Source organism: Acomys russatus, chromosome 32 (genome assembly GCF_903995435.1).
Source record: "Acomys russatus chromosome 32, mAcoRus1.1, whole genome shotgun sequence".
NCBI classification, from domain to species: domain Eukaryota; kingdom Metazoa; phylum Chordata; class Mammalia; order Rodentia; family Muridae; genus Acomys; species Acomys russatus.
The window spans coordinates 35,157,527-35,177,311 of NC_067168.1; the positions used below are offsets into that span (position 1 = coordinate 35,157,527).

A 19,785-nucleotide genomic window follows, 5' to 3' on the forward strand; every position below is an offset into this window, starting at 1 on the left:
ATGGGACACTGCCCTGCCATGGACAGAGCTGCTTTTCTGAAGGGTGGTGAACACAGCGACCTGTGGGGCCACGTACACCACAATTACAATATCCTTTCTAAGTTGGCTAGAAAGTGACAACTTTCAACTAGTGGCACTTAAGCAAATCCCAATGTTGTTTTGCATATTTCATCTCCCCTTAAAAATAAATATATATTATATGAATATAATGGTCTTAAAATTCAACTATTCCAGAATAAAACAAAGTCAATTTAGTAATTAAGTCTTCAGATATTATACATGCATCTGTTGCTACCTAAGAAAAAAACTATACACAGTCATTTTGTGTTAAAGAATATCCAGTCAGTTGGGTGACAAAAGTACAGAACCAGATTGTTTTCAACACAACACTATAAAAACTTCTGGACACAAATTCAGAAGCCCTAAAAACTTATCATTTACCACAAATGGAGAAAAAAATGACCCAGAAGAAGAGCCTGGCATGATTTTACCTACATTCCCCTGAAGAGCAAACACTAGATTTTAAAATAAACCAAGCAAGAGGGTGAGAGAACCTAGGGAACATTTCCCCAGCTCTACTGCATGTAGTAACTCATGAAGCAAGAAGAACTACAAATACTTGTAGTAACGGGCATCGCTGTGAGTTCAAGGCCAGCCTGGTCTACAAATTGAGTCCAGGACAGCCAAGGCTACACAGAGAAACTTTGTCTTGAAAAACCAAATAAAGAAAGAAAGAAAAAAGAAAATAAACAAAAGAAAAAGGAAAATAAAGAAGTCAGAAAAGGAACTGTCCAGTTTGTACATCTGTACTAGACAGCTTCATTTACCGAGGTTGGGGCGTTTCCATTTATGCAAAGGACTCCTAAATTTTCAAACTCTCTGTGTGGCCTTTTCTGTCCCACTTAAGGCTGATAACTGGGTCAACACCACTCTTCCCTATGTTTTGTTTTTAACAAATACATATGTTATTATATCATATATACATACATATATAAACTGTAACACACACATTCTTTATATGTAACTTCCTATTTTACTATCCTATTTCCTTAAGAAAGTAACATATGATCAGCCCTTGCAAAGCCTTCCCTTGATCTCATTACCTTTTTCTGTTCCCGTGGCTCCTTGAGATTGTGGCCTGTGTTTTTCATTGAGGGACTCTCCTTGGGAGCCTCTAGGGCACTGTTTGAGACCATACTTGTGGCCAAACAATACAGGCACATGGCATTTGAGGGGACTTTTTTTTTAAAGACAGGGTCTCACTTTGCAGCCTTGGTTGGCCTAGAACTCAGAGATGCGCCTGCTTCTGCCTAAGTGCTGGGATTAAAGGTATACACCACCACACCCAGCTTTGAGGGATTGTTAAGGGATACCAGGAAAATACTGGTTAGGACAGTATGTATCCTTCAAACACTTTGGGTAGTTTAGGATGGCCTTGCCTCTATCTCCCACATGCTGGGATTAAAGGCCTACAGGACGATGCCCAGAACCATGGGATTTTTTTTGCTGGATACCAGACATTAATACAATAATCCAGAAATTCATATAGCACACACATGGGTATTTCCATTTTAAATAACTTCAAGAAAATATGGTTGGAATGTCTTGTTTTGTTTGGCTACTTGGTTGCTTTTGAGACAGTCTTGTAAAGCATCAGCCAGCTTTGAGCTCACTATAAATTTGGGGCCTTAAACTCACTATGATCTTTACCTTGCCACCTCCCCAGTGCTGAGATCAGATATGTGGTACCATGCCTAGCCCATCATGCCTTCTGACCTTCACTTTGGCATTATTTGGGACAGGGGAGCGTGCATGACACAGCACGCATGTGCGCGTGCACGCGCGCGCGCGCGCGCGCACACACACACACACACACACACACACACACTACCTCTCCTTCCACCTTTCTGTGGGCTCCAGAGACTGAGTGAGAAGGCCAGGCTTGGTACAAGGCCAGTGTTTCTACCTGCTGAGCCTCACTGACCCTCAGTGCCACCCAGCACAGCCACGTGGTGACTCATGAAGTCAGCAAACCAGTAAAGAAGACAAGTGCTCCTGCGTTCATATTTTGATGAACATCTTGCTGAGAAAGCATGCTGGGAAAATGCCTAAACAATGCCAGGTGTGGTGGCACACACCTTTAATCCTAGCACTTGGAGGGAGAGGCAGGAGGATCTCTGTGAATTCGAGGCCAGCCTGGCCTGCAAAGTGAGTCCAGGGTGTCTAGGACTACACAGAGAAACCCTGTGCATTTAAAAATACATGTCAGATACTGAAAGGACAAAACTGTCTTGAGATATAACTTCAAAAAGTAGCTGGTTTACATGGTAAAGAAACAAAAACAAATCAGGGGCGCATACCTGTAATCCCAGCACTCAGGAGGCAGAGGCAAGCAAACAAACAAAACCCAAAAAAAAAAAATCGAGCACCTTTGTTGGAATAACTGAGTACAATCAGTTAAAAAATTTTATACTAATATCCCCAATTATAAGCTCTGAGAATTGTTTTTCTTAAAGTAATTATAAAAACTCGCAAATTAAGATAGTAAACACCAGTACCTGAAATCTGTGAGCACTCTGATCACAGGAAACCAGGAGGTCTGTGTACTTTTTAAGACACTTATCAAAAAACTGTATAAAAGACAGTGGATCAGCCAAGTGGTGGTGGCTCATGCTTTTAATCCCAGCACTTGGAAGGCAGAGGCAGGTGGATCGCTGTGAGTTCCAGGCCAGCCTGGTCTACAAAGTGAGTCCAGGACAGCCAAGGCTACACAGAGAAACCCTATCTCAAAAAAAAAAAAAAAAAAAAGACAATGGATCAGCTATGCATCTCATCAAGGTCCACAGACCTCACTTATAAAGGCTAAGCAATTCTGTCATCTACTTCTGATCTTAACTTTATTCTCCTTTAAAGATGAACGTGTTTATATTTCTTTTTTTCGAGACAGGGTTTCTCTGTGTAGCCTTGGCTGTCTTGGACTCACTTTGTAGACCAGGCTGGCTTCAAACTCACAGGATCCATCCACCTACCTCTGCCTCCCAGAGTGCTGGGATTATAGGCAAATGCCACCACACCCAGCATATTTATATTTCAAAACAAGTAAGTGTAACAAAATATCCAATTGATGAGATACACACATAGGTTTAGGTTTCAAGCTACAACCGTTCATTCAATCAGTGCGGAAGTCATTAGTTAACATATCACCCTTCAATTTAACCAGAGAGATTCCATTTGAACTGGCAGCAGGACTCACCTTTAAGACAGAGGCTAAGCTGGTCATATGCTCATGGAGGGCACCCTCAGACTCCTTATAGGTCAAGCAAGTGAACTGATACTCTTCGGGATCAAAAGCGTCAGCCCCCTGCTGCTCCACATCACTGGCTACTCCCACATAGTAATCCTCTATGTCCCCAGGGTCCTCTTCCTCTTCTTCCTCTTCCTCACAGTTTGGGTCATAGTCCTCTTCATTGCTGTCAGACCCCTGGCTGTTCATGTCCACGGACATCTTAACATCCAGGCAAGTTGCAGATCAGGAAAGCAGTTGCTTTTCCCCTCCCCCCAACTTTTATCGTTTTCTCAAATGCATTAGCGTTTTTGTCTTCTAAGAGAAAGGAAAAAAAGTATTACTACTTATGAGAAATTATAGCAAAAGTCATTTAAGAATCAAAATAGCACAGCCCTAGCCCTGTTCCCACTCTAGCCTATTTCAATCCGTACCGCTCCCCCCCCCCCCCCGCCCCCCCCCCCAGACAGGGTTTGTCTGTGTAGCCCTGGCTGTCCTGGATGGAACTCACTATGCAGACCAGGCTGGCCCCAATCTCAGAGATCCATCTGCCTCTCCCTCCAAGTGTTTCACCACCCAGCTGCCTATCTCAATTCTGGTTTTATTCAGAACACCTCCCTGGCTTACTTTTGTCAAAGAGAACTCTTTCACTAAAAGACAGAAACCCAGGACAAACAAGAAAGTCCTAAAGTCCTCACGTGAAAAGGCAAGGATGTCTTCCTCATGACAAGGACTCAAATCCCAAGGACCGAGAAGATGGCTCAACAAGTAAAGGCAGTTGGCTCCAAGCCTGAAATTAATTCAAACCTGGTACCAACATGGTAGAAGAGAAGCAAGTGACTCATGTTGTTCCTGCCCTCTACATAAGAAGCACTCACACACAACAATAAGCGGAGTTTCTTTCTTTCTTTTTTTAAAGGTCTCCAAAATTCTAATCAATTTTTGTCCTTTTTTTCCCAGAGATGTTCAAGGAAAAATGTATTTTCACAGCTACCTGTACAAATGGAGGATAACTCTAAAGATTTAGCTACTAAAGCCCAGGGTGATGGTGCGCGCCTTTAATCCCAGCACTCGGGAGGCAGGGGCAGGCAGATCACTGTGAATTCAAGGCCATCCTGGTCTACAAAGCGCGTCCAGGACAGGCAAGGCTACACGGAGAAACCCTGTCTTGAAAAGCAAAAACAAAACAAAACAACAACAATAAAATGAAGCTGGGCAGTGGTGGCACAAGCCCTCAATTCCAGCAAGCAGATCTCTGTGAGTTCAAGGCCAGTTTTTCTCTACACAGTGTGGTCTAGGACAGCGAAGACCACACAGAGAAACCCTGTTTCAAAAATATATAAATAAAATAAAAAGTAATGAATGAATGCAGGAAAAAAATGTACACTTAACATGCAGTCAGTTCACAAAACTATAAAACCCTTTATTTTTATTCTTTTTTAGTTTGTTTTTTGTTTTGTTTTGTTTTTGTTGCTGTAATAGAACTCACTATATATATATTACACAAATATATATGACGTGCTATATAGCATAAACATAAATTCACTGTTTCTCCCTCCCAAATTCTGTGATTAAAGGTGTGTATCACCATAGCTGGCTCCCAATTAGCTTTTTGTTTGTTTTGTTTTTGTTTTTGTTTTTTCCCTGAGATAGGGAGGGCTTCTTTGTGTCACTCTGGCTGACCTGGACTCACTTTGTAGACCAGGCTGGCGTCAAACTCAGAAAGTTATGCCTGTTTCTGCCTCTGGAGCGTGCTCCCACTTCGCTTTTTAATTATTATTTCTTTCTTTCTTTCTTTCTTTCTTTCTTTCTTTCTTTCTTCATTCACACAGAGAGAAAGAATGTATGTTCGTTCTCTCATTCACTCATTCATTCAGAGAGAAAGAGTATGTGAGTCATAGCACACAAGACATCATAAGACCGCTTGTAGATTTGTTTCTCTTCTTCTACCATGTTGGTCCCAAGTTTCGAAGAATCAAACTCAGGTCATTAAACTTGCTATCTTGCCAGCCTTCCATTTTGTGTTTGGTTTGTTCTGTTTTGCTTTGAGACAGGGTCTCACTATGTAGCCCTGGCTGGCCTGAAACTCACTGTATACTCATGTTGGCCTCTGAACCCACAGATCTGACTGTGTCCATCTCCCAGTACTGAGATGCATCACCACACCTGGCTCACCTTTTTGTGAGTCATGGTTTTTCACTGAGCTGGCTCTACAAGCTGGCCAGTCAACCTCAACGATCCTTCTGCCTTTGCCCTCCAGCACTGAGGCTGAACACAACCCACCCACCACATGCAGCTTGTCATGAGGGATTAGAATTCAGATCCTCAAGTTCCTATGGCAAACACGTTACTGAGTTAACTAGAGCTTCTGCTCCTGCAATCTGGTATGGTTAAACTTTCTCTTCAACAGAAAGTTAACCTTGGGCTGAAAGACAGTTCCGTGCATCAAGATGCCTGCCACAAAGCCTAACAACTTTAGTTTAATCCCTGAATCCACATGAGTAGGAGAGAACCAATGAAAACTGTACTGACTTCCACAGGCAATACACACACAAGCACATCAATGTAACAAAATTAAGGGGAAAGTTAATGTTTAAATCACCTGTACTTTTAAAAGATCTTTCCTGTAGATATTACCCAAACAGCCTGTGTCATATGATTTCCATCTGAAATGAAAAGAGACAATATTTGTGTTTTTAAACAAATGCCTTGTTTTTTCCAGTTCATTTTGTCTCTTTTGAGACAGGTCTCACCATGTAATGGCTGTCTTGGAACTCTTCTGTAGACCAAGCTGTCCTTGAACTCAAAGAGAACCACCTGCCTCTGTTTTTCAAGTACTTAAATTAAAAGCATGTGCCACCACCAGGCGTGATGCACTCACCTGTAATCCCAACATTTGGGAGGCAGAGGCAGGTGGATCTTTATGAGTCAAGGCCAGCCAGGTCTATAGAGTGAGTCCAGGACAGGCGGGGCTACAGAGAAACCCTGTGTGTGCTACCATACCCAGCTGTTTTTTGTTTTCTCATTTATGCATTATACATGGTTGTGGGTGGCATGCCATCATGAGTAGAAGTCAGAGGACAGCTAGTGGAAATTTGTTCTCTCCCTCAACTGTGTAAGTTCCAGGGATTTAAGGAAGGTCTTCAAGGTTGGCAGCAAGTGCTTTTACCTGCTGAGCTATCCCATTAGCCCACTTCATCTGTTTTGAGACAGAATCTTTTTTTTCCTAAAGATTTATTTATTTATTATGTATACAGATCTCGTTATAGATGGTTGTGAGCCATGCGGTTGCTGGGAATTGAACTCATGACCTCTAGAAGAGCAGTCAGTATTCTTAACCTCTGAGCCATCCCTCCAGCCCTCTTTTTTGTTTTTTTACAAGACAAGGTTTCTCTGTGTGGCCTTGGCTGTCCTGGACTCCCTTTGTAGACCAAGCTGGCCTCGAACTCACAGTTATCAGCCTGCCTCTGCCTCCCGAGTGCTGGGAGTAAAGGCGTGCGCCACCACGGCCCGGCTTTGGACTCGCTTTGTAGACCAGGCTGGCCTCAAACTCACAGTGATCCATGTGCCTCTGCCTCCCGAGGAGACAGGATCTTGATATGTACCCCAGGCCTGCTTTCCCCTGTGGAATGTATGAATTATAGGCATGTGCCAATACACTCACCGCAGATTAGCATCACGTGTCTAGCAGGAGAAGAACCAAATCCAGAATCTCACACAGGGCTAACTAGGCAAGCACGTTACCCCCTCAAGCCCTCAGACAGAGTCTAAGCAGCTCTGGCTATCCTGAAACTATGCTAGATCAGGTGTTCTTGAACTCACAGAAATCACATTGCCTCTACCTCCTGCGTGCAGAGATTAAAGGTGAGCATCATCATGCTCAACCCTGTTTTACTTTTTGAGACAAGGTCTCATTAAGTTGCCTAAGCAAACCTAAAACTCACTACATGCTCAGGTATTGGTCCTTCATTTCCTCCTTGTTTGAAGTGGGGTTTGTTATAGCAATGCATATGAGAGGTTAGTTAGCCTAAGACCTGCCAAGGATTCTCCTGTCTCCACCACCCACAATTGAGTAGAAATACTGCAATTACACACTTCAGTGCCTCGCTTTACAAAGGTAGGAGGAGGACCAGGGTCATCAAAATTTGAGGCCAGCCAGGCCTCAAATTTACAATAAAAATGTACTTAAGTAGGATGGCCATTAGGCAATATTAGTATTCCTTTTTCGTGTTATTCAGTGACCATGGAATACTCCACTGGTGGAACACAGTCCACGAATAGTGTGAGAATTCTGAGTGCTTATGAGAACAATCCTAGAAAACAAGACAAGAGTCTTATGACCTCAGTTCCTTCAAAAGACAGAACTGTTCTTGGAATGTTTTCCTGCTCCTTCCAAGTATAGCAGATAGGAGTAAATTTACTTCAGATTACTCATTATTGCTTGTTGTTACTCAATTAAATGTTTAAACTACCCTCTATGGAAAAACACGTTCTTTGCTGTTTGGCTTTTCCTTGTGATCTTATGATTGTATATAGCTTGAACTCATGAGAACTTTACTCACACGGTTTCTCTTAACCCTCAGAATATAAATTCTCTGATGCTCTGAATAAAGTTAGCAATTGAATGAAACCTTAGTCCCCCCTCATTTATCAGGTCCCACCAACTCTATAGAGTGGTAAGCATGCTCCCATGCCCAGTCACCTCATCTGGATTCCCAGAGACATGGATTCTACTATTCAAGACTTGTAAAATATTATATTTTTTCTTCTTATGTCTACTGCTCTTTCCTTTAGGATTTCTTGAACAACCAGAGCTTACAACTGCCTAGAATATTTCAATTATAGATAGGCAAAACAAATTAATTGAAAATCAAAGTTCAAAGAATTACCATAGAATACTATTTCCAAAATAATGTAGCCACATACGGTTGTGCACATGGGGGACAGAGGCAGGTGGATATCTGAGTTTGAGGCCAGCCTGGTCTCTAGACCTAGCTCCAGGACAGCTAGAGCTATGCAGAGGTGGAGGGGGGAAAAGGTTTACAATGGCATGGCTCACACACCTTTAATCCCAACACTTGGGAAGCCGAAGACCAAAGACCGGTGGATCTCTGCAAGTTACATGGTAAGATCCTGTCTCAAAAAAGGCTTACAGACGAGAAGGCTGGAATTTATAGTATCTTGCCCAGGATCATACAGAGCCACCTGGCAGAGCCAGCATCAGAATTCAGAATTCATCCTAAGGATATTCTAGCTATCACACTCAGGGAGCCTGATTTAAAGCTACAGAAATCTCACCAGCAAAAAGTATGCCTTTCATATTCTCTGATTTCTCCTTAGAATCTGTCTAGAGCAGGTAGCACAGTGATACCACATGCCTTTAATCCCAGGACTTGGGAGGCAGAGGCAGGAGGATCTGAGTTCAAGGCCAGCCTGGTCTACAAAGCAAGGGCTATTACACAGAGCAAACTTGTTCAAACAAAAAACAAAAAGGAAGCCAGTGTGGTGGTGCATGCCTTTAATCCCAGCACTTGGGAGGCAGAGACAGGTGGATCACTGTGTGTTCGAGGCCAGCCTGGTCTACAAAGGCAGTCCAGGACAGTTAAGGCTACACAGAGAAACCCTGTCTTGAAAAACCAAACCAAAACACACACACACACACTTTTGAGATAAAGTCTCACTATGTAGATCAGGTTGACCTCAAACTCACAGAGCTCACAGCCTCCTGAATGTTCAGTCTAAAGGAGAGCGCCACCACGAGGCTCTGTTAGAGCTTCTTGAAAGAATGCTAGCTTGCTGAGCTTGGTGGCACATTCTGAGAATCCCAACTTGGAGTTTAGTCAGGAGGATCAAAAGTTGGAGACCAGCCTGGGCAATTATAGAGCAAGACATTGTCTCAAAATACAAACACACAAGAAAAGTAAATCCTGACTTTGTTCGAAGGGATCGTGCACAGGTGGTGCACCTGGGGGCAGAGACAGGTGGATCTCTGAGTTTGAGGCCAGCCTGGTCTACCAGGCTGGTTAGGGAATTTTCTTAATATCAGAACATATCCAAGATGTGAAATTTGACTATTTCTCAGACAGGAATTGCATAATTAGTACTTTTTCCAGAGCCAACGTCATCTCCTGCCTCCTCTTCACCCCAGACAGAGTTTCTCTGTGTAACAGCTCTGGTTGTCCTAGAACTCATTCTATAGTCCAGGCTGGCCTCGAACTCACAGTGATTCACCTGCCTCTGCCTCCCAAGTGCTGGGATTAAAGGCATGCGCCACCACTGCCCGGCTGTCCAAAGTCATCTTTATAAACTGTCCCACTCATTCTAAGCTGCTTCCAAGACTTGGCCAAGTACAAAAAAAAAAAAAAAGTAAGATAAAGATCGACTAGTTTGCCAGTCGTGGTGGTGCATGCCTTTAATCCCAGCACTCTGGGAGGCACAGGCAGGCCATCCTGGTCTACAAAGTAGGTCCGATAGCCAGAGCTATTACACAGAGAAACCCTGTCTAGAAAAATCAAAAGAAAAAAAAAAAAAAAAAAAAGATGTGAGTTTAAAGTTGACAAGAACACAGAAATGTGGTTAGCCTAACAGATGTTTACTCCAGCTGTAGTACTTGGCCATAAGTGGTCATTTATTAACTATGTTTTTGAAGAAAACTCCATGGCCAAAAATTATGAATCAGCAACTTGTTTTAAAACTCTGCACCAGCTGGGTGTGGTGGCTTGGTGGTGTGTGCCTTTAATGCCAGGATTTGGGAGGCAGAGGCAGGGCGAGTTTGCAGTCAGCCTGGTCTCCATATTGAGTTCCTTGACGGCTAGGACTATACCAGAGAGGCAACGTCTAAAAAAAAACAAAACTCATTTGCCTTAATAATGGCACGTAGCCACTAATTACACGGAGTTATTTAAAATTAACTTATTTTAAAAAGTAAAGCTTAGTTTCTCAGACTTACTAACTACATGTCAAATGCTTAAGTGGCCGTGGTGTGTGGCTAGCGGGTACCATAATGAACTGCAAAGGTCTAGAACGTGTTCGTCGCGACACAAAGTTCCATAAGACAAGAGTAACAATCAGAATTGAGGCCAACTCGTCCGAGAACACTACCGCCTCTCTCGAGGCTCGACCAGTGGCGTCGGGCGCGACCGCACATCTCTCCGATGCGCGCGCGGTGGTCTTCAAGAGATCCGCGCGGACACGGAACCCACGCGCAGGGAGGACCTTTCACAGGACGGGCGTTAACAAACCGTGCCGGCGGCGGCGCGCTGCAAAAGCTCCCAAGCACGACCCAAACCAGGAGCCTGGGAGGTGGCGCGTTTTCCTGCAGCGCCCAGCGGGGCAGGCCCAAGTGCACCGGCCCACCGGCCAGGGGCGCGCTGGCCTCCGACCTCTCGGGGAGCCAAGGAGGCAACGAGGAAGAGAAACCCCGGGGAGACACCGAGCGCTCATCGGCGCCGGATGTCGCCTCCGGGAGTGTCTCTCTCTCTCGGATCGGCGCGGAACATCGGGACCCGGGACGCCCCGGCCTCCCAGGCGGCGACGGCGGAGCCCCGACTGCGCCGCGGAGGCGCGCGGGGAGCCCCCCCCTCCCCACTCGTCCCCAGAGGCCAACCAGAGTAAACAAGGCCTCGGCTCACGCCGCGCACTTACCGGGAGCCGCGGCCGCCCGGCCGCAGAGCCCAGGCCGGCCAGCCCAGGTCAAGCCGGGCCAAAAGAGTCTGACCGGGGCGTAGCGACAGCGGAGGCGGCGGGCGAACGCGGGTCGGGCCCGCGCTGCTTCCTCCGGCGGAGCCGTCCCTGCAGCTCCGGAAGTGTTCTGCGCAACCGCGTCACTTCCGGTAGGGGTCGGCCCGCGGTCGTCTGTGAGACCTACGGGCTTCTGACAAATGCGTTTCCTACCGGTCCTATGGTGAGAACAGGAGTCCCGCCGCGAGAAACTACTGAGCGTTCGCTTTTGAAAGAATTATGTAGACATTTGTTTCCTGCGTTAGCCTACAAGCGTCTTTCTTCGCTATATACTTTTAGATTGTCCTATGTGTATATACCGTGGCTCGCGTGTAGCGTTCAGAGGACAATTTTCGGAGGTCGGTTTTCTCCTTTCACCACGTGGGTTCCGAGGATCAAACACTTGTCAGGCTTGGCAGCAAGCTCACTGTACCCACCGAACGACCTGTCAGGCCCTTAGCATATCTGGGATTGCAGGCGTGCGCCACTGCACGAGGTTAGCCGAGATATTTTTAACTATCTTTTTTTTTTTCTGACCAGATGTCGCCTCGCTTCACTGTTCACAGTCTGACGTAGAGCATGAGAAGCCATTCTGGCGAAACTGGAGCAGATAAAAAAGAATCATAGTTTCCGATCAACTATGGTTTGACAAGAGCCATACTCGGAATTTCTTCAGATGTTAGGAGGAAGTTTCGGTCTGTGAGCTTTGCCTTCTCACGACACGACCTCACCAACCACCCACTTCTCCGACTTCCACTCACCTTACAAGACGTGTGTGTGTGTGTGTGTCTGGTTGGTTTTTTTGGTTTTTCAAAACAAGGTTGCTCTGTAGAATTAGCTGGCCTGGAACTCACTCTGTACACCAGGCTGGCCTTGAACTCACAAAGATCCGTGTGCCTCTGCCTCCGGAGTGCTAGGATAAGGCGTGAGTCACCATCACCGGCACGACAGATATTTTTGGTTTGGTTTGGTTAGTTGTATTTAGAAGTGACTCACTGTATAGCCGTGGCTAGTCTGCCTTGCTACGAGACTGCTAGGCCCAGTGATTCATACCTCTTAAGTGTTTTGCTGCACAAATTCTGCCCAACATAGACTGTCATTAGGACTCCAGTCCTTTCTAGGGCTGGTCACCAAGTGTTGTGGACAGATAGGAGGCTCACTAATGGTAGCAGCCGTATCATGGTGGTAATGCCAGAGTGAAGCCAGTGGTGCTAGGTAGGAAATGTTTGGTTGTGCAAATCTATAGACAGCCTATTTGTACCTTTTCACGAGTGTATGTATTGGAATTCAAGACACCCAGCTGAATGGGGCATGGTGGCGAATGCCTGTCATCACATTACTCAGGAAACTGAGGTGGAAAGAAAAACTGTACAATAGGTTCTTTTAGGTAGTTCTTGTAAGAAATATAACTTGAGGGGCTTGGGAGTTAGCTGGGCCAATAAGAGCTCTTGCTGCTCTTTCAGGGGACCTGAGTTCTGTTCCTACTATCCCGTCCCAGATGCCTCACAATGTCCTACAACTCCAGCTCCATGGGATCTGTTGTTCTAACAAATGAAAATCCCAGGCATTCAATTTTACCAGTGAAGACTCAGGAGCCAAATGCTGGGGTGGAAAGCCTGCTAGTTCAAAGGGGCAGAGAAAGCACCCAGCTGACCTTCCCACTCAGCTCACGTCCTGATGGAAAAAGCCAAAAATCTAAAGCGCCTACTAGCTCAGCTGACAGCCCAGGAGGAATAGCCAAGAGCTGAAGAGCTAAAAAGCTCCTCTCAAAGTCCCTCCTATCTACTTAATCCCTGTCAACTGGTTTCTTGCTCCGTCTCTTGACCTAGGGTTAACCTTATTAAATCCTGTGTACAGAAAGCTCTTAGAGCCGGGCGTGGTGGCGCACTCCTTTAATCCCAGCACTCGGGAGGCAGAGGCAGGGGGATCGCTGTGAGTTCGAGGCCAGCCTGGTCTACAAAGGGAGTCCAGGATGGCCAAGGCTACACAGAGAAACCCTGTCTCGAAAAACCAAAAAAACAAAAAAAAAAACAGAAAGCTCTTAGATTAAAGGTGCATACTAGAGCTGAGCCACTCCATAATTACCTATTTGCAATAAACAGAAAGTTCCTGGATTAAAGGTATGTGTTAGGGCTGAGCCACACCAAACAATAAACAGGTTTTTACAGTTGGCAATCTCAGGCTCATAATGGGATCAAATATCCTGCAGCAGCCCCCCTCTGACTTCTGGTTCACATATACACAAACAGTCTGGGTTTTGTTTTGTTTGTTTTTGTTTGGTTGATTGGTTGGTTTTTGTTGTTGTTTTTTATTTTGGTTTTTCAAGACAGGGTGTCTCTGTGTAGCCTTGGCTGTCCTGGACTCACATTGTAGACCAGGCTGGCCTCAAACTCACAGTGATCTGCCTGCCTCTGCCTCCTGAGTACTTGGATTAAAGGTGTGCACCACCACACCCGGCAACACACACAGTTTTATAAAAATAACTTCAACAGCTGTCTGTAACTGCAGTTCCAGTGGATCTAAAACCTTCTGGCCTCCCTGGGGCACCAAGCACATACTTGGTAAATGCCCATACATATGGGTGCTGAGAATCAGAATCAAACACAGGTCCTCTGCACTCTTTATTTTGGTTTTTCGAGACAGGGTTTCTCTGTTTAGCTTTGGCTGTACTGGAGTTGCTGTGTAGACCAGGTTGGCCTTGAACTCACAGCGATCTGCCTGCTTCTGCCTCCCAAGTGCTGGATTAAAGGCTTCTCTGCAGTCTTAATTGAGCCATCTCTCCAGCTCCATAACAACCAAATGAATTGTAAAACCTGTAAAAGGAACTTTTATTCTCCTAGCTCAGTTGTTGCCTGAGAGCTTACTACCTCCCTCTGCTAACCTAGGGCTACTTCTGGAAGCTTCTAGCCTTTGAACAATCTAACCTAGGCCTAGAAAGTTTTGAGCCTACTGCTGAATAAACTTACCCTTTCTAGCTCTCTATGAATTCTGAGCTGCCTGGTTCAACTTAGCTCTTCTGACTCAAACTCTTCTCCCAGCTGATTTATTTAACTTGGCTTCTCTCTCAGCCCGGAACTCCTCTGATTGGCCTCAAACTAACTCAGCACTCTGCTCTTATCTTCTGGCTTCTTATTTTCTGGCTCATTCCATCTTCACCTGAGTTTTTTTTCCCCCCTCAACCCATCTCTTTATTATTGTGCTGGTAAAACTCCTCCTCTCTCTGTAAAACTGCCTTTTAAGTAGCTTCCCTTTCTTCTTCTTCTCATGAGAGTTTGGCATATCCTATTCTGTCAAATCTCTGATTCGTCACTGTTTCTGCCACTCAATTAGACATTACTTTCAAACAAGGGTGCTTCCTTCTATAAACTAAGTTTATCTTCATTTGGGATTAAAGGCGTGTGCCGCCACCACACCTGTACCTAAGCTTTTCTTTACCTGCTAATTGCTCTATACCAGGCTGCCCTTGAACTCAGATCTGTCTGTCTGTCTCTTGGAATAAAGGCCTATTTGGATCCCTGCTAGATCACACAGACCTAGATCATCTTTGTATGTGATCTCTTGCCAGAACATCGCGTTCTGAAATAGGAATCCTCTACAAAAACAACAAAAACTGAACAGGGCAGGTGTGTTGGTGCATGTCTTTAATTCCAGTAATTAGAAGGGTCAGACAGGAGGACAGCTGTGAGTTCGAGGTCAGCCTAGTCTATAAAGTTCCAGGGCAGCCATACCCACATAGAGGGATCTTGTCTCACACCCCCCCCCCCACAAAAGTCTACAAAAGCAAGTCCTGGACAGCGAGGACTCTTACACAGAGGAACCCTGTCTCAAAACACCTAAAATAAAACAAAAACAAACAAACAAACAAACAAAAAACCCAACCCTGAACATCCAGCAAGAGACACACCTAGAGTCTGTTGCTTTTTTGGGGGGGGGGGCAGGGATTTGGTTTTTTGAGATAGGATTTTGAGATAGCCCCTGCTGTCCTGGAACTTGATCTATAGACCAGGTTGGTCTTGAACTCAGAGAGATTCACCTGTCTCTGCCTCCCAAGTGCTGGGATTAAAGGCCGTGGGCCACCACTGCCAAGCAGTTTGTTGTTATTGTAAATTGTTTGGAAGGAAGGAACAAGGAGTTAAGTAGGATTTATTTATTTAGTTTTGAAATCAGGGAGGGACTTGGTGCCTATGTGTGCAGATCTACCCTTTTTCCTGACGTAATACTTATTCAGTAACTCAGATCAGAAGGAGATTCAGCGCCTCCTGATCCTAGGCCAGCTATGTGCCTCAGAAGGTGTCAGCTGCTTCTGCAAATGACCTTTGAAAGTGAAGCCGTCCTTTTATGAGCATCCTTGTGTCAAATCTGCCCCTTCTTGTGACCACTAGTTCTCTTTTCAATTATGTTTCATCCTCATTGTTTTATAGGAGTGGCTAAGCCCAGGTGATTATTCTCACAGTTCAAGAGGCTGTTAGTCTGAGAGACCAGGTCAGGGTCTTGCTTATGACCTACAGAAGGAGCCATTTCCTGTGTCCACAAGGTAGACTTTTGACTTGTTTTGATGTTTTAGGTCTCACAATGTAGCCCTGATGGCCTGATGCTTGCTCAGGTTCATGGAAATCTTCCTCTCGGTTTCTAGAGTGCTGGGATTAAACATGTGCCATTTTTGTTGCTTCATTTTTGATCAGGTCTCTCACTGAGTTTTTGTAGTTAAATTTTTATTTTAGTTGGGCATGGTGGCACATGCCTTTAATCCCAGCACTTAGGAGGCAAGAGGCAGGCAGATCTCTGAGTTTGAGGCCAGCCTGGTCTACAAAGAGAGTCCAGGACAGCCAGGGTTACACAGAGAAACCCTGTCACTAAAAAAGAAAAAAATTTACTTTAATTTTTTTTGTTTTTGAGACCGTGTAGGCTTGCCTGTCCTTGAACTAGCTCTGTAGAACAGGCTGGCCTCAAACTCACAGAGATCCAACTGCCTCTCTGTCCTGAGTGCTGGATTAAAGGTGTGTGCCACCACCACCTGGCATCCCTCCTCTTTTTTTTTTTTTTTTTTTCATTTAAATCAGTGTTTTGCATACACGTTTTGCATGTATGTATGTATGTGCATCACATGTGTGCAGTGCCTGTACAGGTCATAAGAGGGCATCAGATCCCTGGAAATTGAGTTACAGGTAGTTTTATGTTTTTATATGGGTGCTGGGAACCAATCCCAGGTCTTCAACCAGAATAGTAAATGATTTTAAGTGCTGAGCCATTTCTCCTGCCCCTAAATTAATTATATATAGAGTTTGAATGCTTAGTCTCACACACACACACACACACACACACACTAGAGCTCAAGAACATAGAACATAGAACTTGGTGCATCACTGGGACTGGAGGTGGTCAGGGCCATAGACAATACAACAAATATACACGGTTATAAAATGCCAGAGTGGCAGCTAGCAAGGTTATGTCTCAGTGTCCATGTCACTCAGCAGCATGTTGGGGAATCCCAAGGCTGATGGGGAAACCATGACGAGATTCTGGGCACTACAGGGTGCCCTCCAGCTCATCTACCTCAAGCAACATGTACATCTTCCTAAAACTGTATCCTCAGTCTCACAGCCTTTATTCAGCTCTTTGGGTATCTTGGCTGGGCTTAAGGAGTCACACTGCCACCAGATTGGGCTGAACTTCATGATGTTGACTTAGACCTTGGTGGGCTGCAGGGACACTGGGAAGCCATATGTACCCGCATGGCACATGCAAGCCCAGGAGATTGTAGGTGAGCCGTTTTATGTTGCCATGCTGGAGCTTGAGGGTGACTCTTAAGTTTTTGAAAAATATTTCTGGGTATGTGTATGATCTTCTGTGTTTACGTGCATCATGTGTGTGAATGGGCCTGTGTAGGCTGAAAAAGAAGTCCTGAACCTCGATGTGGGTGTTGGGAACTCAACTCTTAGTCTAGTCACTATCAAGTGCAGACATGTGCACGGTATTGGGAGCCTAAGAACACCTATCCCACAGTACCTGTGGGGAGAGAGGGCTGGAATTGGTCCAAGGACTCCAAAGCAAAATCCAAGGTTGCATACAGTCTCTCAAATAAAACGGCAGCTGATAAGTGAGCATCTTCATTCTGTAGTTTGCAAGTGCAAGGCACCCATAGAAAGGCTGTTCCTTTCTTGTACTCCTGGGAGTGGATCTGTTCCAGTAACTCAAAGGGAGGTTTGCCGGGAAATTAGTTTGCAGAAAATATAATTTGGGTCCTTTGCTCACCTCATGAAATGTTCTGTCAACTCAGGTACACAGGTGTCCTAAAATGCTTCCTATTGCTGTGATAAAGACCACGAGTAAACGCAATTTCTCTCACCTTCCAGCTTATAGTTCATCATGGACTATACAAACTAGGACAAGAACTTGAGGCAGGAACCTAGGGACAGGAGCTTACTAGCTTGATCCCATGGATTGCTCAGCCTGCTTTCTTTTCTTTTTTTCTTTTCTTGTCTTTCTTTCTTTCTTTCTTTCTTCTTTTTTCCCCCCTTTAGTTTTTTGAGACAGGGTTTCTCTGTGTAGCCTTGGCTGTCCTGGACTCGCTTTGTAGACCAGGCTGGCCTCGAACTCACAGCGATCTGCCTGCCTCTGCCTCCCGAGTGCTGGGATTAAAGGCGTGCACCACTCTTTTGTTGTTGTTGTTGTTCTTTTAAAGACAGTTTCTCTGTGTAGCTCTGAATGTCCTGGAACTCACTTTGTAGAGCAGGCTTGCCTTGAACTCAGAGATACACCTACCTCTACCTCCCAAGTGCTGGATGCACCACCACTCCCCGACACACACACACACACACACACACCCCGCGGGGGAAGGTGCTTCAGGGTTTCTCTGTGTAGCCTCAGTTGTCGTGGAACTCACTCTGTAGACCAGGCTGGCCTTGAACTCACAAAGATTCACCCGCCTCTGCTCCCAAGTACTGGGATTTAAAGGCGTGCGCCACCATTTTCTCAATTGAAGTTCTCTTCGGAGTGAATCTTCTCTGTAAAAGCAATTTGCACAATGGTGTATAATCTACTCTTTTGTTTTAAGATAATCTCTGATTAATGTCCCCTGGGTTCCTGGCTGGTCAGCCTGAAACTTACTATGTAGACCAGGCTGACCTGGAACTTGCAGCGTTTCTCCCAGCCTTTGCCTCCCAAGATTTATTGTTGCTCCAGAACAGAGACTTTCAGCATTTGGTTACCCCTGATTTTGGTCCCTGACCCAAATTCATGTATATGTTGAGTAGAGCATGGGGCTGTACACATGCAAGCTTTTGAGTTTAAGGTCTACATAGAGCTTCAGGCTAGCCTTTCCTCTTTTATAATACAAGGCTTCAACGCAGAATCTTGAGCAGTTGAAGTCTGTTCTTAACCCTCTATGCTATTTTGTCTTATTCCCAGCAAACATCCCAGTGATACCTGCACTTTGTAGCTTTCCTTGGCTCCAGTTCCTTCCTCCTGATCTTCCTTGGACCTCTGCCCATGGCTGAGCCCCTAGGCTCAATCCCTAATTCCTCTAACCCCTCCTCCCCTGGCTGGCAGGAAGTCCAACCCTATTCTCTCCCCTGCTCATTGAGTGGCTGTAAACTGTTTTATTGACATATCATGGGGACAGTTGGGGAGCAGAGTTTACACAACATTTAGATGGGAAATCAGAATTTAAATTACACAGTAACCTTATGCCTACAGATGGCTGTTGTAACTTGCTTAACCTCTATAGCCTCTCCACTGAGACCTACTTTAGTTCCTAGCATAACTGTGGCTCCTCTTTAACACTTGCTATTGCCTTTAGCACATCAAAAGCCATTTTGCCTCTAAATCTCCATTTTGATCATAATAAGTTCAGGTTCTTAGAGTCTACCTGCTGGGAGCTTGAACAGGCTTTTACTTACAATTCAATACTTGTTGAACATTCTGCTTGAATTAATGGTTTATCTTCTACTTAAACAAAACCATAATACTCTGTTATGTTCCTTTCTCCCAAAACAATGGGAAACTGGAAAACCTCCAAGACTATGTTCTAGCCAATCAGCTTAAAATGCTTTGTCTACCCACCTGGATGCATTGTACTCAGAACAAAATCAATTCTTCTGGTGTAACTGGTCAAAATGATGTGATGCTGCCCTCCCCTTGCTTCCCACCTGGCTACCTGGTTGTAACCTGGTTATGATTTTTCTTATAAAAAGGCTGCTTTAGAAATAGATTGTCAAAGTTAGGCTCCTGAGCCCACTGTGTCCCATGGGCTCATGGGACAGTTTTGGGATGTGGCATTCTAATAAACCACCAATATTTCACTGAGAGGGTTGGAGAGATGGCTCAGAGGTTAAGAGCACTGGCTGTTCCTCCAAAGGTCCTGAGTTCAATTCCCAACCACATGGTGGCTTACAACCAACCATCTATAATGAGATCTGGTGTCCTCTTCTGGCATGCAGGCATACATGCAGACAGAATACTGTATAGATAATAAATACATCTTTTTTAAAAGTCTCACTGAGATTGGTACTCAAGTGGCTGAATGACTATTCTTGTATTATAACACTGAGCTGACTTATGGCTCCTTGCAATCAGCCCAGGTCTTCTGGAAGAGCAGTCAGTACTCTTAATTGCTGAGCCATCTCTCCAGCCTCACTGTTCAGTTTTTCATCTGCCACTGGGAGCCTCCACTTCTGGAAATCTTCTAAATGTCAGCAATAAACCGGGTGTGGTGGCACACACTTTTAATCCCAGCACTTGGGAGGCAGAGGCAGGTGGATCTCTGTGAGTTCCAGGCCAGCCTG

General features: G+C 45.1%; 1 protein-coding gene across 5 annotated transcripts in view; it reads right to left on the minus strand.

Moving 5' to 3' along the window:
- Arih2 (ariadne RBR E3 ubiquitin protein ligase 2) overlaps positions 1–11,095 on the minus strand; it is a 53,740-nt gene extending 42,645 nt beyond the window's left edge. For 2 of the 5 annotated variants that reach the window (XM_051140343.1, XM_051140346.1), the window contains exons 1-3: positions 10,928–11,095; positions 5,886–5,949; positions 3,254–3,601 (exon numbers count right to left, since the gene is read on the minus strand). In XM_051140343.1, coding sequence (XP_050996300.1) covers positions 3,254–3,505 — 252 coding nt within the window. In that variant the 5' untranslated portion in view covers positions 3,506–3,601; positions 5,886–5,949; positions 10,928–11,095. Of the gene's footprint in view, positions 1–3,253; positions 3,602–5,885; positions 5,950–10,927 lie in introns of those variants that run through there. The other 3 variants (XM_051140344.1, XM_051140345.1, XM_051140347.1) reach the window with 3 other exon arrangements.
- Between the last annotated feature and the right edge of the window lie 8,690 nt (positions 11,096–19,785).